General features: G+C 38.9%; 1 protein-coding gene across 6 annotated transcripts in view; it reads left to right on the forward strand.

The window, feature by feature from the left end:
• CNKSR2 (connector enhancer of kinase suppressor of Ras 2) overlaps window positions 1–25,131 on the forward strand; it is a 232,638-nt gene that overhangs the window by 164,145 nt on the left and 43,362 nt on the right. For all 6 annotated transcript variants that reach the window (XM_075429438.1, XM_075429455.1, XM_075429429.1 and 3 more), the window contains 7 exons: window positions 5,587–5,635; window positions 6,586–6,758; window positions 8,914–8,987; window positions 11,457–11,528; window positions 17,573–17,640; window positions 22,866–22,966; window positions 24,172–24,709. In XM_075429438.1, coding sequence (XP_075285553.1) covers window positions 5,587–5,635; window positions 6,586–6,758; window positions 8,914–8,987; window positions 11,457–11,528; window positions 17,573–17,640; window positions 22,866–22,966; window positions 24,172–24,709 — 1,075 coding nt within the window. The remainder of the gene's footprint in view (window positions 1–5,586; window positions 5,636–6,585; window positions 6,759–8,913; window positions 8,988–11,456; window positions 11,529–17,572; window positions 17,641–22,865; window positions 22,967–24,171; window positions 24,710–25,131) is intronic.

Genomic DNA, 25,131 nt, shown 5'->3' on the forward strand with positions numbered 1-25,131 from the left:
ATCATTAGCTCTTAATGGAGACTAAACAAGATGGTAAACAAAAAAGATTTTGGCAAAATCATATGTTGGGGGTACCCTTAAGCATGAGTTGTTAATAGTGACAGATAGTGTGACAATGTACTATAAATAGCTTTGAATTTTTCCCCCTTTTCACTCTTCATTTAGCTTCAACATTTTGGATCTCAGCACACCAAATGCAGAGATACATGTATATGTGGTGTATCAAAACTGTGAAAACAGAACATTACCAGTGTTCTCAAAAGTATTGAGTGTGAGAGATCAATCAAATAATTGGCAGCACCAGCTTTGATTTTTTTCTAGATGCTGGCTTTTCCATCTGCAGCAGAAAGTTCCAGTAATCAGAAATGTTACAAGCTACTCTGCTGGAACTAGAAAAAGTTATCTTACAGTGACAGAGGGGAACTGTCTGACTGTAAATAGTTCCTTAGTGTCTAAACTTGCAGCTTGAGAAAAATTGGATTTGACTTGAGCTCTCAAAAAAAACTATAAAGATACCTGCCATTTTCTTTTGCAGACTGAACTCAAGTTCAGGTAAAAGAATTGGAGATTATTATTTCCGTAACCTGGTCCTCTCTTCCAGCTTTCCAAAAATGAGCGAGTGGAAAATCTCTGTAGAAAAGTGAAGAAACAAATAAGCACTCGAAAGAGGATTTTAGGAGCTGTCAAATTTAGTCCTAATTTCTATGGCCAATCCAGATCTTCAGAGAAGCTTCAGCTATGATCCATGTTTTGGCAGACCTACAAATTCTGTGACCATGAAGGGGTTCATGTAGCTGTTAGAATATATCTATTTTTTGGACATGGATGTCATGTTCTGATGGTCACACATGGAATTTATATTAGATCTTAGAGAAGCTCTTGTATAGGAATAGTTTGACCCCAAATCTTTAGACTTCTTCCTCAGACTCTTGAAGTTTGGCAAAATAGCCAGTCCTCCCAAGTCAATAGTTTTGATAACCAGTCTACTTGGTCTTCTACTTTTATTTGAGGTATCAACCAGAATAGAAATTTTCTAACTTTCATCATGACATGAGTTTTATCAAATATTCATCTCTCCTGATAGCAGTTTCACTCCAATTTAATACTGGTATTGGAAAATCAGTTTATTAAGTTTCCTATATGGCATGAAACAAATTAATTGAAACTTAAATTATTTAACACTTTTATTTTAAAAAAATTTCCAAATAGAGGGCTATCAAATTACTACTAAGTAGTTCATAATAAATACTCACATTTTCAGACTTTTGAATGTTAATGACAAACTTTCAATCTTGCTTCTCTTCTGAGTAAATATACAGAAAGCATGTTAATAATGAAGAATGAATACTTTATCCCACAATCTGAAAGCAGACAGAAACCTGGATAACTCTGAGGATGAGAGGAGAACCTGACAGTCTCATTTCTTGAAAATTTTGTGTTGTACATACAAAGATGCTGATGTGTGTGTGCATGCAGATATTGTTGATTATACAATCTACGTGTGATTATTTTCTTGCTAAATGAACAAATACAGTTACAGGTTGTTGGTGACCTTTTTTGTTAGTGTGAGCCTCCACCTGGAATTTTTTTACTGTGCAGCTGTATTACTGTGCCATAATCCTAAAAGCATGGAAAGGCATACCCTAGGGCAGATTGCTATTTACAGCTATGCAGTCTTCTGATGGGCGTTCAGAACTCTGTCAATCATTTTGAAGAGCCACATAGCAAGTTTGGTAATGAACAGTTGCAGGAAGAGAGGAACTGTTACGGCTCTTCTATGCACAATGAAATCTCCATTGGCTGATGGGATGTGCAGCTAAGCCCTCAGAAAGGTAGAGCTAGAGGTAGGCTAGCACCTTTGTTAAAAAAACAGAAACAGAGCAAAAGTCCCTTGAATAAATGATGTTCTGTTCCTCTTGAAATGCATGTGCTTTGGAGGCTGCTGTTAGCAAAGGCAGATATGTATATACCTAAAATGTTTCTTTGATATTATACTTAAATGTGCATTAGTCAGAGGGATTAGTTTAGGTATATTATTAAGTAGAACAAGCTCAAACATCACATATTACAGGAGAAAATTATTGCACTCAAAAAACTGAGACTCAAGGTATTCAAGGGAGTTTTGATATATGTTAAACATCAAGTGACACCTTGCGTTTGCATAGTGGAAACTTTCACTAATTGTATTTTGGGCAACTGGAAAGCACATAATTCAGAATATGATTAAACAGTTTCAAATTTTCTTCAGGAATGACAGTTTCCATTTGGATTAAGGTATTCATCTAGTTCATCTTTTCAGTGGCAGTCTTGTTTTAGTTTTATTTATGATTTTGAGTTACTAATGAGTTTCTGTAATATAGAATGCTGTTTTCTATTTCATTTCGTGCTTGCTCTGAGAATTAGTAGGAGAGAAGAATTATTGGAAACTGGGACAAGATGTGTGTGAAAGCAGTTGCTCAAAGCTCAGGATACATCAGAACCAAAATGCAGTGAACATGTTGAAATCTGGCCTCATGGGCGGGTGATTAAACAGTGTCTTGCAGCAACCTTGCTTTAGTACAACTAAATATCTGACTTTGGTGTCAATCCATATTTTTCGGGTTTGTGGCATTAAAAAGAAGTATTCAAATTATTTCCGTATTTGCCACATCACAGAATTAAGGTGTAAAAGGGGAAGCATTATGGTGACCAACAATAGGACAAGTTGCTTACAGAGGTGGTGGAATCTCCTTCTTGGGAGACAGCTGGATCTAGGCTGGAGATAAGCCTGAAGAACATGATAGAGTGTTGGCTTCAAAGCAAGCCTTGCTCTCAGCTGGAGGAAGGACATGACCTGCTTCATCATTCTGTGATTCTGAACAACAATGAGAAAATGGCTTTAAGCATTGTCTAATAACTGAGAAGAGGCTGCAGATCGTATTTGACGATTTCCTTAAAAAAGCAACAGAAGAAGCATTTTTAGATTTCATCCTCACCTGGGGTTTTTTGGATTATATATTACGTGAGTTTGAAACTGAATGGCACTGACTTACACATACTGCTTATACATCATCTGGGTAAAAAAAAAAAAAGCTGTTGCTGTTTTTGTGAAGGACAAGCCAACGTGAAGCCTGAAGTCTATGTAAAATAATCTAAAGTGTTAGCTAAAATCACTGAAGTCAGTTGAACAGTTCCTAGGAACTTTGCTCGAGTTGTAGATTGTGTCCTTAATTATAATTAAATTTAATGAGATAATTTAGAATATTAAATTGATTTAATAAAACCTTTCTATTTTGCAGTATGACATAATGTGTGGAAAAATGGCTAGACGTCTAAATTACGTGGTCTCTTGCTATTAAAAACTGATACCCCTTCATTACCCTTTCTTCCCAAAAACTGACTCAGAAGTTGAGAGCTGCAAGCTCATGTTTGCAGGTTCAGTTTACAGATTAAACATTTGAAGAGAAGGCCTTTCTTATTGTTCTCATCTGCTTTCAGAATCACTTAGAAGACATGTCAGTATTTGCTGCTTGAGAATGTCTCAGCTGTGAGGTGAGACGTCCCTTGGAAGCCGAGCCTCAGCCTCCTGCATGTGAGCTCAGGTGTACGGGAAGCAGGGAGGAGAAAATGAAAAGAAAAGCAGCTTTTGTAATTGAAAAGGGAGCCTTGTAAGCTGGGGTGAGGGTTTGTCTTATCTGCTAGGAACAGGATTTGGGCTCAAGGGGCTGTCAGTGCTTTTGCTTAGATTTACTTTTATCAAGTGGCACAAAAGCTTTGCTTTTTGTATTGATTCATGAAATAAGAGGTTTGAATACTCAGACACTCTAATGTAGCCTTTTCTTAGTTTCAGCACTGAAGCATTTGTTTATATTTATAGAAGGCTAAAATTCAACACAACTAAAATCGTGCTTTTAAATTTTGGAGTAACATCATGGTTTAGCCCGGCTGGATGCCAAGTGCCCACCAAAGCCGCTCTATCACTCCCCCTCCTCAGCTGGGCAGGGGAGAAAAAATATGATGAAAGGCTCAAGGGTCAAGACAAGGACAGGGAGAGATCACTCAGCAATTACCATCATGGATAGAACAGATTGAACTTGGGGAAAAAAGTTTAATTTATCCCCAGTCAAATCAGAATAGGATAATGAAAAATATAAAATCAAATCTTAAAAAATAACACCCTCCACCCCACCCCTCCCTTTTTCCCAGACTTAATTTTACTCTAGATTTTCTACCTCCTACCCCCAAGCAGCACAGAGGGGTGGAGAATGGGGGCTGCAGTCAGTTCATCACACGTTATCTGTCGCTCCTTCCTCCTCATGGGGAAGACTCCTCACACTCTGACCCTGTTCCAGCGCGGGCTCCCCACGGGGTCACAGCTTCCTTTGGGCATCCACCTGCTCCAGTGTGGGGTCCCTTCCACGGCCTACAGGTGGATATCTGCTCCACTGTGGACCTCCACGGGCTGCAGAGGGGCAGCCTGCCTCACCATGGTCTTCTCCATGGGCTGCAGGGGAACCTCTTCTCCGGTGCCCGGAGCACCTCCTGCCCCTCCTTCTTCACTGACCTTGGTGTCTGCAGAACTGTTTCTCTCACATAGTCTCACTCCGCTGTCTAAACTGCTGTGCCACAGCAGGTTTTTCCCCTTCTAAACTGTTATCCCAGAGGTGCTACCACCATCGCTGATGGGCTCGGCCTTGGCCAGGCTGGATCTGCCTTGGAGCCGGCTTCAGACATGGGGGAAGCTTCTGGCAGCTTCTCACATAAGCCACCCCTATAGCCCCCCCACTACCAAAGCCTTGCCACAATGTCATATGTAATAATTAATGCCAGAATTATTTTTTAAAATCCACTAGAGTGATGGTGATTATCTGAGTCAAAGTTTTTTAACAGAAATGACCATAAAATGTGTTAATATGGATTGCCATTTTTAATAAGCTAGGATCTAAAGTAAAGAAGTAAGTTCCATTCTTTCTCATTGCCAAGGCAATGGGTTGGTTCATGGGAGTGGGTCAACTGGAGAGAAACACTTCCAATCAAAACCTAGTAAAAAATAAAGTGTTTTCTATTTCAGATTTTTTATTTGGGAGACTTTTTCCCAGTTCTGACTTAGCAGAGTTTTACTGGTGTTTGTAGGCCTGTTTCTGACTGGACTGTCTGATGTTCTGAAGACCATGGTATAGATGCCTTCACAACTGCATTAGGCAGTGTATTAATTTGGATATTTGCATATTTATGTCAGGAAGACTTTAATCAGATGATATACTACAAATGCACAGGCTGTGTAGCTTCACTATCATACTAACCAAAGGGAGACGTTCCTTCCTTGTTAACAGAATGAGAGAAGTTCAGTCATTTTAGAGAAGAAATTCAGTTGTTTTGGCAGACTACTGTGTGGTTCATTTCAAGATGTTTCACTATGTGCTTTCGCTTTACAACCTTATGAACATATGAACTAAAATTACCTTTTTTCTTAGGCCTAGAATTCCGTTGGCTGGTGTTTCCTGGTGGTGACTTCAGTGTTCATAACATTACACTTCTTTTTGTGATAAGGAAGTGGTTGAATATAAACACTGTATTTTCACTTCTCCCATTTTGATTTTCTTGTAGACATTTCAGCAGTCTTCTCTACAGCAGAAAAGTAAAAAGAAGAACAAAGGTAAAAGTTTAATTTGTTTTCATGTATTGGTAGAAGTGGAATTGCCAACGTTTATGATTATTGCAGTATTTGAGGAATTCTAAGTTGTTAGCTCAAATCCAATGTTTAGTTCCATTGATCATGTCGAGAAGGTGTTAGTCCATTACTGATGTCTCATAGTTCCCTAATGCTCCTCTGCCTGCATGTCTTTCATTTGAATACTTAGACTCTAGCCTATTTGGGGCCAGGGCTGGTTTTTCCAGCTATGTGCACGTAATGCCTTACTGCCGCCCTTGCTCATTACCAAAGCTGTCAGGTATTTGATATCATAGCAAATTGTCCTCCTTTGATTTAGAAGTGCAAAGGCCTTGGAAACTGTTTAGTTGCAAAAGGAGCTGCAAAGAGAGGTTTTTGAATACCCATGAAGTACTTACGTAGTTGTATTTGTGCAGCCTACTGTAGGTGACCCTGCTTCGGCAGGGGGGTTGGACTAGATGACCCACAGAGGTCCCTTCCAACCCCTACTATTCTGTGATTCTGTGATTCTGTGATTCTGTATTTGACAGCCAAATGTGAAAGTATGTGAATTTATATGCTGTGTTCTTTAATCTGATGTGAAATATTGATTTGTTGGAAATTATAAATAACCATTTTTCATATCTTTAAATGTCTTGCCTTTCTTTTCTCCCTAATGTCTTTTATTTCTGTGCTGTCTTTTTTTTTTGTCTTATCCATAGAATACAAGCTCTGTTAGGTGCTGAACATGGTTTGGTTTTTTTTTTTAGCTTACAGTGCCTTGCATAGACTTTGTAGTTGAAATAGAATGTTTGTAATAATTTATTCATGGCAAATTGAGGTTGAAATTTGTAATTAATTTTCTTTAGCAAATATATAGTGCTTTCTGGCTAGCTGTCTTGTTGATTTAGTGGACAAGTCAAAACACTTTTACATCAACTCGTTGCCATTTTCAGCTCCCGTTCCTGGTAAAAGCAAAAGACGGATCTCATGTAAGGATCTCGGTCGAGGGGACTGTGAAGGCTGGCTTTGGAAAAAGAAAGATGCCAAGAGTTATTTCTCTCAGAAGTGGAAAAAATACTGGTTTGTCCTGAAGGATACATCTCTATATTGGTATATCAATGAAGAGGTAAGCATTTGTGCTCATTGCCTCAACAGCTACCCTGTGTAGTGCTGTTGTCATGATTAGTGGGAAGCCAGTGCTTTGAGTGCATATATATATGAATAACTTTATTCACCCAAATAATAATACTGAAATTAATACCAGCTGCTTGACTAAATTACCATTAAGGTCTGGAGATATTTGATCCTTCAAATTCATCTGTTACTACAAGAAGAAATAACACACTTTCCTGTTCCCTGCTCTCACCAGTTTAGAATGAATCTATCCTCAAAGCTTCGAAAGGGAAAAGGTAGTTATTTAATCCTGCCATTCAAGCTTAGTCATGGGAATGTAAACTTTGATGATGTGCTGCCTGGTGTTCCTTGTTTATCTGTGCTAGTGAAATCACCAAAACCTCTGGCAATTAAGGGAGATGCTTTTGTTTTCTCAGTTGTGTTCTCCTGTCATTCCTTCTTTGCAATTTTTGATATGATTTCAGTGCTCATATGTGCTGAACTTAAGAGCGCCACAGCAGCCCAACTGAATAGTGTACAGCTTTGATTGTGCACCATGTTCTGCATTACTACATGTTTACTTACAACAGCTTTAGCAAAAAAGCTTTTTGCCAGTGAATTAAGAAACCTTAGTTTTGAACCCTATTTGTTTCATTAGTAAATATCCTGAATAGAATAATTGCCAGCATGTGGAGGTACTCAGTCCTGGACTTGTTCTTTTAATCACTGCAAACATTTCTACGTAACCTTTTTAAGATATTGTGAACCCCAGCTTTTCACTGAGTAAACAGAAAGCAAGTTTGTTCCATGAACAGAGTTACCAAAGTCTGTTTTCCCACAGACTCATCCCATTTGTGCCTTGATCCCAGCTTCAGATCAGTAACTCTCCCTCCCTTCTCTCCATCCTCCCTCCTCAAGGACTACTACGAGGTCTTCATCAGGGCAGTAATTCATATCTACAAGTACGATGACTGGTCACCAGCCATGGCCAAGGAGCATGTGGAACCACTGAGCTGTGCCTTAGTTCCCCATGGAGAGGGCAGTGGTCTAACTGCCTCTGTCTTCCCCCTGTCCCAGGTTTCTCTGAGAATTGCTGAGCTTCCATTATTTTTGAGACCTCAGCTCCCTCACCAAAGTGTCTGCAATCACCAATAGATTCAAAAGCTGGGGGGGAGCCTCAGTGGCAGATGGACAGACAAGCAAACAGTGCTCTTGCCAAAATTTTGTTTCCTTAGGTAACCATGCAAAAAAGAAATAGCAAGATTATTCCAAACAGTGCCCTTTCAGTTTTAAAATACCTGCTAATGCAGAACCTGTTACAACCTTGTACCTTCCACAGAACAACTCTAGTTCTAGTTGTATATGCAGATTTGTGCCTTCATTTATTTTTAAGAAAGCATACAGTCATGTGGACTGCACATGTAGCATAAATAACCATGGAGATTCTGAGAAAAAGATGTAATTCTGTGGAATTTCTTAACATACATTTGTGTTTTCTGCAGCTTCACTTTGATGATCCTGTATTAATTTCTCATGCAAAGTTATGAGCAGTTAAATAAGAGAGTCTGTGTTATTGATGTATTAGTAGCTTAAAATAAATAATGATTTCAAATTGTGAAAAGTCAAGGGAAATTGAATATCTGATAAAATAAACTATGTGCAAGTCTTTAGAGGAGAGGGGAGGAAGGTCAGATGTCTTCTCTCTTGAGAAGACAGAGAGATGAAAATAGTTGAAGAGTTATCATGCCTCTTAGCTATGATATTGTATAAAGATGGTAAACAGCACACATTTAAATTGCTGTTTTCCCACTTTCTTACAGTAGGCTGCATTTCTCCTTACTAATTAGTCCATCTTCCCCTAAAATTAACTAATTACAATAACTAATTGCCTGAATACATTTGGCCATTTTGTATATTTGCAAGTGCTGGTTCAGCTGTGAAATTGTTTGAGAAAACCAGGTATTTAAAATTTTATTTTATACCAAGGGATCTGTCTTACTACTTTGGCAAAACTCCCAGTGACTTCTGTGGGAGGTTTGCCAGAGCAGAGCATGCATCAGTATTCCTTATGTAAGAAGTGGGCAAGTGAGAATACCTTTAAGTTTTCAGTGTGCTGGTGGTTTTTTCTGACACCTTAACAACAGTAATGTCTAGAACTATCTTTGCAGGATGAAAAGGCAGAAGGATTCATCAGTCTACCTGAATTTAAAATTGACAGAGCCAGTGAATGCCGCAAGAAATAGTAAGTATGCTAAAAAATAATGCAATGATACAATAGAAAATCTGGAACAAAGGACAAGGTTTTCCCTTAAAACAGTGACATAATGCACTTTGTTACAATCATTAGCTGGTGTATCACAGAATAAGCTCACACAGAACAGGCAAATTCAGTGTGTTTTCTGTGTGCCATCTTTCCTGAGGAAGGCTTATTTTTACTTTATCGTGAATGACAGTGCTTGACTAGAGCAAAATGAATTAAAAGAAAGAAGGCTGCTTGGCTGCTTCTGTCCCTTTATTTTCCTACTTTTCCTTTCTTCTTTTGTTTCCTTTTTGGTTTGGCAGGTTTTTTTGTTTGTTTGTTGGGATTGGGGGGTGTGTGAATGTGTGATACCTTCAAGCTCAATAAAGAGCTTTAAGCATAATAAAGAGACCATCCAAATAAAAAAGTCACCAAGTTCATGGCCAGGCATCAATATTTGACGTAACTTCAGATTAGTTAGCCTCATCTCAAAGTTTGCTGACACAGTGTATCAGTCCTTAGGCAGAGTGAAAAAAGAGAATGACAGCGATTTGCCATATTTTTGAGATATGACCTAGAGGTCTCAAATAACTTTTCTTCTCGCCTAGCTCTGTGTGCTGCTGTCCAAATTTGTGCCGTTGTACAAATCGGTTTCTTATTTAGATGCAAATTCAAGCATATGTAGCGATGTGACAGGTGCATACTCCCACTGAGGTTTTTTAGAGTCATTTTTGTTGAAAACATTTTTGCCTTGCCTTCTAATGGTTTTCACTGTTCTTTGAAGTTTATCAGGACTGTGGAATCACTGAAATTTTTACAGAAAAGCAATTGCAAAATACAATGGTATTATTTGTAGTACATACAGTTCTAAAGAAGACACTGACCTTGTATCAGTTGGTCTACTTATCCCTTCAGGATGAACTCTACTCTTCTTGATGGTCTCAAGGGGCAGAAGATGAAAACTGCCTATTTAAAAAAAGAGATACATGAGCTTGGGCTTATTGTCCTGTGTCCTTGGGCTACATTGTTGAAGTGCTTCATTTTTTCTTTTTTGTTGGAGCAGCAGTATAAAGTCAACTTATTTTTCAGAATTGCACCCGGCTTAAATTGTTTTTTTTACCTGATTTGGTATCTACTGGATAGTAGAACATAAAATGTGGCTGTTAAAATTACTTACTTGAATGGCAGATAAAGAAAAAAGACTCTAAGAATCCAGATGACAGATGCTGTAAAAATTTTAAAAAGTCAAGTTCTGGGTCTCAGTAACTTGATGATGTCTTTGTAAACTGAGCAGATGTCGCTGTACATCTGCTTTCACTTGCATAACATTGTGTCATGCTCTAATGCGTTAGAGGAATTCTTTTTGTCTCAATTTTACGTTAACTTCACCAACAGTAACTTTACTGGATATCAATTTCATATCCCTAGTTTCTTAAAACCTATTTTCCTATATTTATGTATGTGTACACACACAGACATCTACTGAGAATTGCTGGCATGATGCACATGAAGAAAATCATTACCATTTTTCTGAGACACAATGGATTAGAGAGAGTAAGAATTAGTTTGTTATATATATCTTTATATATATATATATATAAAATCCATTGTATCTCAGAAAAATGGTGATTGTGTTCTTTGTGTGTCGTGTTTGCAGTTTTCCTTATTTTCTTCGGGGCTGTTAGCATTTTTTGTTCTTATTTCAAGACACACCTTCAGCGTATTCACAAAAATGATTGTTCTGTATTGTAAATTATTAATTACATTCAGACGTATTTTCTGGATCTTCAAGCACTTCACCATAAATCTTTATCCAACATAGTTAAAAAATTCTTTCTAGTAATTTATTTCCTATTATGTATGAAATGCAGTAATCCTCTCAGCCCAGTCGTGTTGATTACTTCAATGGAAACAAAAGATGAGAGGTAATTGCCCATTGCTTAGAATGACCTCAAGAACACAACATTGATTTATAACAGCTTTTCAGAAGTCAGTCAGCACATCACATTTTTCTGTATGAAATGCAGTCATTAGAGCTAAAGGTAATGTCAAGGTCATTGGGATGTGAGAAATCACCAGGACTGAAATTTTTTCTGTTGTACCGAATAAATTGTTCCGTCAGTTTTCTGTCCAGAAAAAATTGACACCTATAGGTATATCAGCAAAATTGCCTGATACATAAAATTATATCCTTAACTGGTTAACTTTATCCAAATATTCACTGCAGGTGAATGTTGAACAATATTTATGCACATATGAATTAATCATTATTTAGAAAGGGGTAGTTGAAGAGCACTTTACTTGGTGAAATCTGGCACAATCCTAAAAGTTGTATGTTTACATACTGTTCAAGGGCATCCAGCAACTCAGGAATTCTGAACTCATCTTATTCCTTGGTGACCACACTATCTTACTTTTAAAAAAAAAAAAGTTGTGCCATTACATTTTTATAATTATATTTTTCCTCTACAGTGCGTTCAAAGCCTGCCATCCTAAGATCAAAAGTTTTTATTTTGCTGCTGAACATCTAGATGATATGAACAGGTAAGGAAATCTAGCAAAGTTCAAGGAACCAGTATGTGACACTTCTTGAAGCTAGTAATAACATAGGGATAATAAATTATGTGTGAATCTAAAACATTAAGTTTCATAGCTAAGAAAATAAGTGCATAGTAGCCTTGTTTCTGAGTGGCTGCATATGCTAAATATTTAATTCATGCAAAATTTACTTTTTTTTGAAACAGAGGTTTGAAGATTTTTAGAAAAAAATTTGCTCTTTCTAAAAAGAAACAAACACAGTAAGTGAAAAAACATCCAAACACAGTTTCAGTATTCCAGATTTCTGTAATGCTGTGTGTGGTTGTGTGGCACCTGCAAAGGTGCAGTATCTCCAACTCCGCTTCCTAATATACTCCCAGACATGTGATGCTTACTCTGAGGATGCTTGTATTTCTGACCCTGGAGGGAATGAGAAGTTGGAGAAAGATTTAAAGCAGTCACTGATTTTTCTTCTGCCAGTCTTAAAAAAGGAGGTAGAGATTACAAGGAATTAATTTTGCATGTTCCCTCTACTACCATGAATTCAACCTACATGTTGAAGTGAAATTTTGGTTGTATTGAATTTAGTGGGGAAAATCTCAGCAACTCAGAAGAACAAGGACTGAAGTCATAATTCTATGAGTATTGAGCTTTTCTGTACCATGGGTCTCAAGTCTATTCAAATATTTGGGGGGGTATTTAGTTTCACAACATAAACTGAAATTAATTCAGTTCAAAATAATATGCCATTTTCATTATAGGACAGAGGACACAAACAAAACAAAAATCTACTGTTGCAACCTGAGAATTGTTCTATCTTAGATAATGTCTGTGAACATCCTCACTGAGCAAAATTGCTTTTAAAACAGAGGAAAAAGGAGATAAAACTCAATCCATGAAGCTGTTAGTAAGTGCTGTAATCATGGTTTAATCTCTCCTGTGTGTACTAGATTCAGCTACCCGACAGAGCACCTTCAGGGTACTGCCAGTTCTTTAGTGATAATATTTGACTGGAAAAGTATGCCGATACTATACTACGCTTGTTTTCATTTAGAAATAGCTGTCTTAACTTTTTTCAAAAGTTCACTCATGACTAAAGCTCACTTCAAAAGTCTCTCCTCAGTTTGAAAACTTAAAACCTTTTTATTTGTTTGTAAAATTTTAGGCTTGCATTTCCTTGATAATTCTGTCAAGCCAGTCACTCAAAATGCAATTTGCTGCACAGCAAACAGAATAATGGCATGGTCTATTCGCATACCCTGAACTACAGCAGCAGATAAATCATTTCTGTCAGCAGGTCCTCAGTCAGTATGACAAGGCATCTTGTTTCTAAGGATAAAAATTTATGTAACTGTTCAGTAATCAGAAAGCAACAGCAAATATGCATCAACTTTTAAAAATATATTGCACAGTCTAAAACCCAAGAACCAAAAGATTTTTAACTTCCAAGCACAAATAGTCTTTTTATCATATTTTCAACAAATTGCCTATTAATTCATTTAGAATGAGCTTGACCAGATTTTGATCGGAGTTATACACATGTAATTTTAAAGCAACTGTCAAGGTCTGTGGAATTACTTGATTTTCTTACATCTAAGTTGTCATTAGAGTCTCACCATATTTTTTTTCTCTTTGTTTAATGTATTAGAAAATGTAGTTCACTTTCACAAACATTGAATTAACTCAATATATTGGGAAAAAAAAAGTGGGTTACTGAAAAATAATCTTTCAAATGCAGAGATAACAAAATACTTTCTAAATACTGTCTAAAACCATTTTGTAGCCTGGCTGAAGTCAAACACAGAATCAAGTTATTAAGTTAAATTAGGACTGTTTTGAACAATTTCTGTTCTTTTTTTCGGTCAGCTTTGACATACATTTTAATTATGTATCATGCACTCAGTTCTGTTTATACTTGAAGCAAAATAAATGAAAGTAGAAAACTGCTAATACATAGTCTAACTGAAAGTTCAGAATGTTTCAATTCCTTCACCACTTGTGTGAAATTATTTAGCAGATTTAAAAAAAAAAAAGTATATGCAGGATCTCAAGTTTTTGTTTGTGTGTTTTTACTAATATAAATGGGTATTTTTGTCTCGGGTAACTGTCACTATTCAAATTTTCTTACTACTTTTATGACTGTGGCACACCATTATGCAGGTTAGGAGTCTGGAGAACTAGGATCACTGAACTTTATAGTTGTGGCATCTGAAGTTCCTTTCATCTTCATGGTAGCACCAGCAGAAGTGTTCTTTCTACCCATATAACATGCTTAGTCTGAGTGAGCAGAAGGACAGAATATCCGTTATTGATGCAATGCACTGTTTTGCTAGTGTAAATGTATAGTCATAGAAACATTTTGCTTGAAATTCATGATTATTACCATTCCAAGAAAATATTCTGATGTAGAAGGCAGTTCATGTATTTCTACTCGATGATACTGTATGCAACTTTATTTTGGTTTTCTGTGGTAACTGTGCCTGCTGCTTTTATGGACTAACTGTTCTTTACTCAAAAATTCTGATCATCAGCTCAGAGGCAAATGCATCCTTTCCAGGGTTGGCCGGCTTAAATACTTACAGTACTCTTATTCTTCCTTTTTATTCCAAACTGTCCATTTTTTAAGTGATGACATATATGGCTGCCAAAATTGTATCTTCTAGGCAGGGAAATACAGTCCATAACTTCATGAGGAATACTTGTCTGAGAAATTCCTTGACCTGCTGTAACTGAGCTGTCCTTTTTCTCTTTTTGTGACATTGAGCATTGACATTTGTAAGAATTTTCTTCCTCAGTGTAGCGTTATGATCAAGAGGAAAAATGACAAGTCAGCTGGTAGTATTAGCACATGAGAATGTCTCGGGAGTATATGAGTGAAGATGGTCTCTAAAAATTCTCCCACATTGTCTACAGGCTTCTTCACCGCAGTCAAACTGCGGTTGGGTGCTTACAGACAGTGTAAGGTATCCATATTCCCATACAGCAAATTTGTCCTGTGTCCTTGAGATTTGTGATTAAGGACAATTTGACACCCTGCTTTGATTAAAAGCATTGCATCTACCTGGAACAGAAGATAAGATAGAAAATTTCCTACTGTTCTGTGAGAGTGCCAATACTGTGCATTCTTCTTTACAGAAGTTACAGGTCTACAGAAAGATTTTTTTTTTTTTAAATCCTGTTCTATGTGTCATAAAATTGTTTTCATTAAATAGTGATGAGAAAGGTATGTCCTATTCTTAAAAAAAAAAAAACTGAGAGGATTGCTGCAACTACCAGTGCTACTGTGTTTATTGTCATACCTAACAAACAGATTTTATAATTCTCACAAGAAAATTAAAGCTACATTTGCAATAAGGAATGAATATTGTCTTGGCCTCTTGCCCTCTCAAAGTTATAGTGGCTACTAGGACACAGCACATGGCAGGGAAGAAAGATTTAAGTCTTCCCATGTCCTAGGGCTTGGTATCTTTTAATATTCATAGTAAGGAATATTTGTGTAACAGTACGCTTGGAACTGTAAGCAGGCATGTTTTTCTCCTCTTCCGTTCTGCAGGAGATCTTTAGTTTCTCTTTGATACAAGCCAGTGCACTGGATTTCTCATACGGTTCTAACTTCAATGAACCAGAACTCTAGCCATGCTTTATTAAAATAGTATTAATTGTCTAACCACACCTATTCTAACCATATCTGAAGAAGCTTTAGCAACCACATATCAGAAAATATGCAGAAGTTCATACTATTCTTTTATTTTCTAAACTAGCAAACTGCTCAAATGCCGTGGTTGTTAATGGTTTACAACCACATCAGTACCTTCACATTCACTCCTCAGGCATTGCAGGTGATATTCCAAACCATGACACAGATCATGACCGGCAGGAAATCACTGAATGTGAAGGCAGTCTGCTGTCTCTCTCTCCGACTGGTGTACATTTCCTGGGTTCTCATTAGGTCATACTTTTCAGGAAAGAACATTCTTCTGGAAACAATCAACAACCATAGCTGTAAGCAGTATCAATTAACTGTCAATTGTGTGTTTGTTAATTTAAATGGTTACCTCACTCTCATGCACACTTAACATGAAATGCTGTCTCATATTTAGGAAAGAATGAAGTTTTCCAACAGGAGAACCTTTATAGGTCTATCATCTAATACTTTGTGGCCAACAGCCCTATCCAGAAGGGTTCAGTGGGTGGCTGTTCCTTGCTGGCTGTGCTGGGGGGTGGTAACATGAAATCCAAAATCAGCGAGAGGCAAGAGAAGGGCCACCTCCACTGCCTGCCAAGCCATTTGACAGAACAGGCGCTTGTCTCCTTGTGCCACTTTACCCTTGGGACATGGACAAGTCTGTGCCCTTTGCTTCTCCCTCGGCAGCACGGAGCTGAAGTGCTTTGGGTACGGTTCCTGCCTCAGTGCCTCTGGTTTGGGCTGGCAGCGCTGTTGAGACAGCTGAGCTTTATTCCCCAAAGAAAGCATTCACATATGAGGGATGTGAACCTAACAGATAGCTTTGTAGTGGGTCACCTTTCTGCTGTGAAGAGGTGAAATCATTGTCTAACACACAATTTGTTGGATTTCTGTTCCTATGTGCCAGTTATTTTTATAAATGTGTGGCACTTCCTAACAATTACAACTGAAAATTTAAGTCTCTGCTTCAGCTTCCCTATTCTTCTGGCAGAAATTTTGATTGTATGCTAACAAGAAGTATTCTGTAATCACTTCAGGAGTAAATCTCAAGCTTTCTTCCTGATGTACAATGATTTAGGGGCCATCAATGTGATTTACAGATCATCCACGTGGTCACCATTTGTGGAAGAACAGTGACAGGAATTAATTTGGAGGGGAGCAACTGTATTTTATGGTGTAATAATGCCTGCTTAACCCTGTACTGAAAATGTCTTGAAGGCTGGCATGCAGCAGTGGTTACAAAGGCGTATCCCTTGCTAAGACAATGCTACACCCTGTTTCTGTGCGTACAGGATGCAAATAAAAGCCATCAGGCACAGTTTTCTGAAACAGGGGTTTCGCATCCCTGAAGAAAATGCAAACCTCACTTCAGTTTTCCTTCTGTATACCCTAGCAGTAAAATTGCAAGCCAGCAGGCTGGCAAACCAGGCCTGTCAAATCCTGACTTTGGGGATGACTGGAGCAAGTAATTCCAGGTTTACCATGGAATGGGCAACCACGGCAAATTGTCATGGTGGTTTAAAGCCTCATTGATGGAGTACCTGATTTAGTGTAAGCATTTGAATAATGAATACACTGAGACCCCCACAGGGGAAGAGGGCAGGTTGAAGCAGTGCACTGCTACAGGCAGTTGAGTCTATGCTTGGCAATGACAGCCCTGCTAGAAGAGAATAGCATAGTTTGGGGTTGTTTTTTTTTTTAGTTTGTGCAGCTTGTGGAAGCATTTTTTCAAGTCTAAATTGAGGTTAAAGCCTTAGATGTGAATTGCATTGGGGCAACTGTCTTTTCTCCCCCTGCTTCTCTGACACAAACACAAAAGTCAATTCTGATATGCCTCCTTTTCTTTGTACTTGGCACTGTAGGTAAGCTCTAAAACACATAATGGCATAATTAAACCTCACTGTCTGTTTGGGAGTGAACCTGTTCTTTTTATTGCTGGTTTCTGCTCTGTTCCTCTGCTAAGTTGCCAATTCAGGGCTTAAAATATTGCTTAAATCTCTGAAAAGTGGTGTTTATTCTGAAGAAGTCAGAACAGCAGGAGTATTGGTGTGATGGCATATCTGTGAGCAGCAGACTTAATAGCTCTTTGATTATCTCCAAATCTTTTATTTTACGAATGTTTGACATCATACATGGTTTTCCATTTGAAATAAAATCTTTGGTGTGAAAACAATTTGTTCAACATCAAAATCACAGATCTTTGGAGACTCCCTGAGTAAGAGTATCAAAGAAAACAGCTGTCTAATATGAAAAATAATATTGTCCTGAATCTCCTTCAGATGTTCCTAACTTTGTTTTCTGTAGAAATGCACCCAAAAATTAAGAGGCTGGATCAGTATCACTGCTTTTTTTAATATTATTTCAGATGGCTAAACAGAATTAACATGCTTGCTGCTGGCTATGCAGAAAGAGAGAGGATCAAACAAGACCAAGGTAATGTGTTGTTATTTTGGTTTCTTCCCTCAGCTCGTATCAGAAGTTCATCTGTTCTTTTACTCCCTGCTGTGTACCAGGCCTCATTCCCGTCATCTGAAAGCAATTCACATATGGGTATCACTGTTGTTGCTTTAGAGAACTCCTTCTCTCTCAGGGGTTTTGGTTAGCTCCTTCAGCTTCTGGTCCACAGACACCGGATTATCTCTGAGAAGGCTGCAGAAGGTAACTAAAAGCAGCAGATGTACTGCCAGTAAGCTCCAGTATCTGGTACCAAGGAGTCTGTGTCCCCTGTCAGGAGAAACTTGAAAATCTGCAAGCTAAAAAATATTTTTAAACATTGCATTTGGTGTTTGAATTCACAGGGGGCAGGAATGCATGAAATTGGTCTCTGGAACAAAACCATTCTTCTCAAGCCTCTTGGCATAACTGTATTTCCCCTAAAGACTTTAATTTTAAGGCCATTTAATTTCTTGTGATTTCTGCTGTTTTTGCTGTATTGAGGTGTGTTCTGAAGCCCTGTTGGCAGTTCATCTGGAGTTGCAGGTGTACAGCATTTTACATCTGTTTATTTTTCATGTCTAGTATTTCATGGGTTTGAAAAAGCGACATATATAAAATAATCAGTCGCTTTGCTTTAGTTTGCTGCAGTAGAAATCCTTTTTGCAGATGGGAAAAAGAAAGGGTCAGTCCTCGGTTGTATTGGGGAGCTTGTTGCCTAGAATTGCCAGTGACATCGATCCACAGAAGTATTCCTATCCAACTAGCTGTTTTGGCAAGCAGCTGGCTTTTGACTCCATGCTCTTTTTTACAGATGTACCAGGCAGTAGGCACCAGAAAAGTGCAGTGGTCATGATGATCCAGAGCTTATCCACATGCCTGTCTACTTGCTGCCCACTGAGTCAAAACCTCACTTTTTATTTCTGTGGCTCTGAGCATTCATCAGCAAGGTTCTGTCTTTTGGCCCAAAAAGCTTGTAGCTTGGAGTTGCATGTATTTAATCTAGTCTTTTATTTACAAAGACTATAGTTTTTACAATTTTTCAGGGAGAGTTGTGTTCAAAAGGCTATCACTATGCTTCAAAAGTTGCCACATGGTGTCCTCCTTGCCCCCCAAAGTGATGGTTCTGTACCAACCTCTGTGACAGCAGCCTTAGCCCTCAGTTTCTGGTGTGATACCATGAGCAGGAAGATGCACATGGTCTGTCTCTCTGCAGTGTGTTGCTGTGGTGCCACATTCCTGGGAGACACTGTGCGAAAAACTCCATTCCCCAGTGAGAAACAAGGGTGACTTCAGCAGCCAGCTAGAAACATCAAGAGAGTAGGATGTTCTGTGTGGTAGAAGATTAAAAGCCAGCATCAGAAAATTATGCCTGCCTTGATTCATACCCTGATTGTCTCACCACAGAACATCCACAGGGATCAGCGTGGGGTTGAAGAGCAGTGGCTTACAGCATGCTGCCGTAATTCAGTGGTAGCAGCATGCGTGGGAATGTTTTTGGGCGTTCTCTCATTCTCACACGTAACTAGGTTGTACCTGCTGTTGCCTCATTTCTAATCATGTCTTCCAAGAAGTGCAGCTGCTTATCCTGCGAGTGTTGCCCACACTCTGTTTCAGTAGTACTTATCCTTGGCACGTCATGTCATTCGTAACACCAGGCCCTCTGCATTCACACAGCCAGGATAGCAGCACCATGCTCGCTGTTGCTCCAGTAATGTTCTCAGTGCCTCACCAGACTTCAAAATCAGTCTGGGAATCTGTGCTCCTCAGGCAGTACTACAATAACCAGTTTGGAGGGACCTGTATACCATCTGTCACTGCTTGAAGAGGCCGTGAGCAAACTCTGAATCTTGGAGTCTTCTAGGAAATCCTCCATGTTAGCATTCAAAGCCAAATTCAAACTTTTATTGACGGCAGGTTGGCACTAGAATTACAATAACATGGTACAGTAAGGAAAAAGGTGTATGAACAGTTACGTGAACACTGTCCAAGTGCACAGTTACAGACATGATAACACCTTTCAAAATCCAGATGGATGTGGAGAAATATTTTTGCTACCAAGCAATCACTGAGTAATAACAGATGATCCAGCTCCTAGACATGAGTTCATGTGGATTCAGGCCTCATGTTACATGTTATTAAAATGTGTGCCTGTTAAAGGTAATCAGAGAGACCCCAGGTACTATTGAAAGTATATCCCAGGCACTGATAGAGATGTTTATTACCTCTCTAACACCATTCACTCAAATTGATTTATCATAAACAGGTAGGTAAAACTATATCCTCTTTTGTGTTGCTTAGTTGTGTTTAGTGTGGGAATCAGTATCACATTCCCCTCTCGCCGCCATGTACTGTTTTTATGCCTCTCGTGATTATCCTTGACTCCTAGCATAAGGGCTATTAAACACCTCAGTAGTGTCCCTAATTAGCAGAGGCATCAAGTTAGCAAAGTAAAACCTCTCTATTGTTTCAAGCATTTCTGCAATTATAAAAGCTGTGAAGCTGGAATTTTCCATATTCAATGACTGTACCAATTGTCATAACTTTTTTTTACAAAAGGTCTTTTATTTCTGTTCAGTTCAGCCCTTTGCAGCGAAGCTTTGTGATACCTCTGAAACATTTCAACAGTAGTTGTCAAACGTGTTTCAATTAAGAGTTGAATGGTTCTGAATCTAAAGTGCATAAATATATTTCAAGTGCTTCAGAGATTCACGATTCACTGAATTGTGGGTGTACTGCTGAATAAAATGTCACATTCTGTACAGAACAGTTTTATAAAAATACCATCAACTTTCCATATTAAATACAATGAATCTTAGCAGCATGGCAAGAGACTTCCTTGGATGGAGAAGTTACACACTTTCCAGTCATAAAAAATCAGAGAAGATAATACTTGGTTATATAAATAGAAGATATTTAATCAGCAAATGGCAGGTCAGTGTTATTTTATATATAATATATGCAGTCTATTGCTGCAGAAAAGCTTTCAAGGTATGCCCGATGAGTTGAGCTTGTCCATCACCAAATTGGACAAAATCTGCAGAGAGAAATATGGCAGCTGTTCAGTAGCATTCTATAAGTTTTAGATAGACTCTAATGAGTCAGTTGCCAAAAGCAGAACGCATTTAGAAATTGGTGGGAGGCTATTTTCATACATTTCATCTGGAAGTTGACCACTGTGACTGCAGAATTTTTCTAGACAAGCCGTAGGTTGCCAGCAGAATTCCCTGTCTGAGGTAAGGTGCACAAAAGCATGATCATACAGCATTTTATGTGGATTTGACAGCAAGAACCTCTTTGTAGTTTTAGCCAAAATTGGAACCTGCACTGAGGCTGCTAAATTTTACTTTCAGACTAAACAGCTGAGCTCCAAGTCTGCAGAAATCTCACTGAGTGATGCGATTCTGACAGGCTTCTCACCACACATCATGCCATTAGGCTTTGCTGTAATAGGAACAAACATGCTTATATGCCAATATTTTCAGGTGTTTTGAGTTCCTGGAAACAAGTTTTAAGAAAACTGACTTTAAAAAGATTTTTCTCTGGTTTAGTCTTTCATTCCACAAAAACTCACTATTTGCAGATTTCTGGAGACAATTTTTTATTTTTTATTTCAGAGCCATGAAAACTTTATTTGTGCTATTTATTATGCCATTTGAAGAGAATCTCTCGTCTATAAGCTTGCAGGAAGCAAATCAAGAGACTCAGAGTTAAAACAGAGTTGTTGCTGCTTGCAAAAAATAAATAGATAAATAAGGCTGCCCCCACCATTACTACAGTCTAAAAATATACAGCATTTTAGGGACAGCTGTTTCAACGTGGTGTCATTTTAATGTAAGTTTTTGTTCTAAATCTTGAATAAGCTTAGGTACAGTAGATCATTAATCATACAATACAACAATCATCACGGTATCAAAAACTCATTAAAGCCGAAATTGCATGTTGTGCCAACTTGGATTTTTGGTTTAGATCATTCATGAAGCAACAATCAATCTTTTTCTTCTCATCTATTAAAGAGAAAGTAGCAAGTCATGCAGTTCATTGAACACTTGCTAGGCAAAGAGAAAATTGCCTGTGATTAGTCTATGAATAGTCCTGTTGTACAATGGTTTACCCAAAAACTAGAAGGTAATATAGGCAGAAACAAAGTGACAGCAGAGATGTTTGCAGAAGTCTTACAATGAGTAGAAACATTAGTTATCCATATTAAGCTGAGTCGACATTTCAGTAGGTTTCTTTTGTGAGGAATATTAAGGTCCAGTGTCCTGTTAGTTAGGTGCTGTTCTGCTTCAAAAATATTTGCAACAGAATACATATAGATTCCCATGTGGTACATTCTTCCATGTGTTTTCCACTTTGATCAAGCTACCAAACAGATGAAATGTGCTTGGCCAAGACTTCATTTCCTGACAAAATGAAACCTCATATCCCATTAGATTTAGCCCGGAATCTGTGTCTTTTTATTTTTTCATTCATCTTTTGGAACTCTGTGCTTAAATGTTATTGTCGTGTTTTTGCTTACCGTATCACCTTTTATGTTCTTGTATGGATAACAGGACATCAGCTGTTTCATGAAGCAGATATACAATATAAAGTTTTTCTGTCTTATTTAAATGCAGCTGTTTGTTATTAGAAATTGAATTGAAAAGCTTGGGTAACTGGTAGTATACAACGGGGAAAATGGGTAGAGAAATAACATTGATTAGTCATGTGTGCAATAACTACTACTTGTTTGCTTTGCCAGTTGGTGTTAATTACGTTTGTTAATGTTCTTTGCAGTCAACAAGTCTTTCGCAAGTTACATTTTTCGTCTTTTCTATTCAAAACATACTTTCAGTATTTTCCAGTCAATATATGTCCAATCGTAATTATTTTGATGGCTGTATAAATATTTGAAAATCTAATTCTTGTATTAGGAGTATTCTGTATTCATGGTATATTTATAAGGTGTGTACACAAGTTAAATTTGTGGCTCTTCTGCAGGCTGTTGGTTAATAACTCTGCAATGGGGCATTAGACTTAGTATACCCCATAACATTTTGAATTTTCCCTATTTAAATTAAAGCAACTCCAAATTACAGCAGCTAACGTTTACAGAGTCGGCACTGACTGGTGTTTAACTCTCAGTAATACTAAGGATAGAGTTTCCAGTTGCTTTTGTGAAAGTGAGTCTGAGTGTCAAAATGTGTTTGTAGTTTTTCATCTGGCCTGTATGTAACTTGCAGATTACTGGAGTGAGAGTGATAAGGAGGAGGCCGACACTCCATCCACGCCCAAACAAGACAGCCCGCCACCCCCGTACGACACCTACCCACGGCCTCCTTCGGTAAGTCACCTGTAACGCTATACGGGAATGACTACGTAAAGTGTCACTTTTACCTACTCTGCTGCTTAAAAGCGAGTCCATGGGCACATTGGGGCACTCTCCAGTATATTTTTTGAGTCAGTACTTGACTTAAGGCATTTGTTAAGTAACATGCATTGCTGACTTGAACAGCCGTCATTGCTGTTTCCACTGGGGTGTAGAGAACGCAGATTTATAATTCCAAGTGCTGTACACAATGGATTAAGTTACAGGACTCTTTCTTCCTTCGTGATGGACCCCTACTCATCCATGCAATCGCACACCGCCCCCTTATCATCTTCTCTGACAAAATGTTATCATCTCAGTAACAGTACAGCCTCTTCTCTAAGGCACAACAGTTGTGCTGTGAAGCTTTACAGTAACAAATCACACTTGAATTTCCACAGAAATGCCAACAAAAAAAGTTATCTCTTATATGCCAAATAGTGATACCAGTTGTTCTGTTCTTGTGAAAACGGAGGCTTCTCTATGAATTAGAAAAAAAGGAGATTGTTTTTAATTTCTTCTTGAAGCAGCTGTTCGTATAAAACCAGAGTATGGACATCTAACTTATTTTGTGCTGGCGATTTTAATTTTTATGTTCATATACTCAGACAGTGTTAACTAATACATCTTACTTGAATATAGTTTCTAAAATGCAAACATTTGGATTGAAAATTGGGAAAGTCTGGGGAAAGAGATTGTTCATGATGTTTAATTTGGATGCAATACTTTGTCTTCCAAAATCATAGAACTTTGAACTGCACTGGAGCACTGCAAAGACGATGCCAAAGAAATTTTTGGCAAGATAATATTTTAGCAAGGGGACAACATCCAGGCATTTGGATGGCATTTTCAAGATTTTTAATGGACCAGACACATCTCTGTCTTCTGTAGTGCTGTATTCTGCAAAGTTTTCTGCAAATAATTGTGTTGGCTTATTTTGTAAATGAAGGGACGTAACAGGGATACTTACTACAGCTAAGTATCAGTATTTGGCCCACAGGTGAGGCACGTGTAGATGTGTGCATTCCTTAAAGTTAGGATCAGGGCAGGTTAATCAGGTAAGTTTGTGCCTTTGTTACTAAGCCGGGTGCCATCAGAGACCATGAAAAGTGCGTGATTGTTACTAGCGGTAGGTCTCGGTCTGTGCTGATCTGAAGGTCGCTCCGTTGCTGACGTTGCAGATGAGCTGCACGAGCCCGTACGTGGAGCCCAAGCACAGCCGTCTCTCATCCACCGAGACCTCCCAGTCGCAGTCGTCGCACGAGGAGTTCCGCCCGGAGGTGGCGGGGAGCGCCACCGACTCGCCAGTGCGCAAGACGGCGAGCCAGCGGCGCTCCTGGCAGGACCTCATAGAGACGCCACTGACGAGCTCGGGACTCCACTACCTGCAGACACTGCCGCTGGAGGACTCCGTGTTCTCCGAGGCGGCCGTGGTCTCACCCGAGCACCGGCGGCAGTCAACCTTGCCCACCCAGAAGTGCCACCTGCAAGACCACTACGGCCCCTTCCCCCTCGTGGAGGGTGAGCGGATGCAGGCGCTGAATGGGAATGGGGGAAAGCCCCGAAGTTTCACTCTGCCTCGGGACAGCGGCTTCAACCACTGCTGCCAGAGCCTGTCAGTCGGTGCTGCTGATCACCACGAGGAAGCGCAGCAGAAGGAGGTGGAGGAGGAGGAGGAAGAGGAAGGCAAAGCAGCAGCAGAAGACCAGGAAGATAAAAGTAAGTATGGGACGTTTCTGTGGCTTTTCACAAGTCCTGTTCGTGTAACATAGAGATTGCTTCTCCTTTTTCCTATCAAAAAAACCCAAACAGTCTTTCAACATCCCCCATTTTTTTACCAGGTCCCCCTTGTCGCACACCTCTCTGGTCTGCCTTATGTATAAGGCTTAACAATCGGAGTGCTGCATGACCTGTCACGATCACCAGACACTTTAGGCCCGTAGGCTGGTCACCGATCACCTTCTAGTAGTAGTTCATAGTTATAAATGGATCTTGGTTTCTAAACACTTCCACTTGCACAGTGTCCTCCCCCACTGAGACATGTACGTCTCAGGCCATACTTAGTAAGATTTCCAGCCAACCCCATCTGGGTTGTGAAAAACACTCAGAGTGCAGGGTCCGGCTGTGATCATGTAGTATGC

Source organism: Opisthocomus hoazin, chromosome 1 (assembly GCF_030867145.1).
Source record: "Opisthocomus hoazin isolate bOpiHoa1 chromosome 1, bOpiHoa1.hap1, whole genome shotgun sequence".
NCBI lineage: Eukaryota > Metazoa > Chordata > Aves > Opisthocomiformes > Opisthocomidae > Opisthocomus > Opisthocomus hoazin.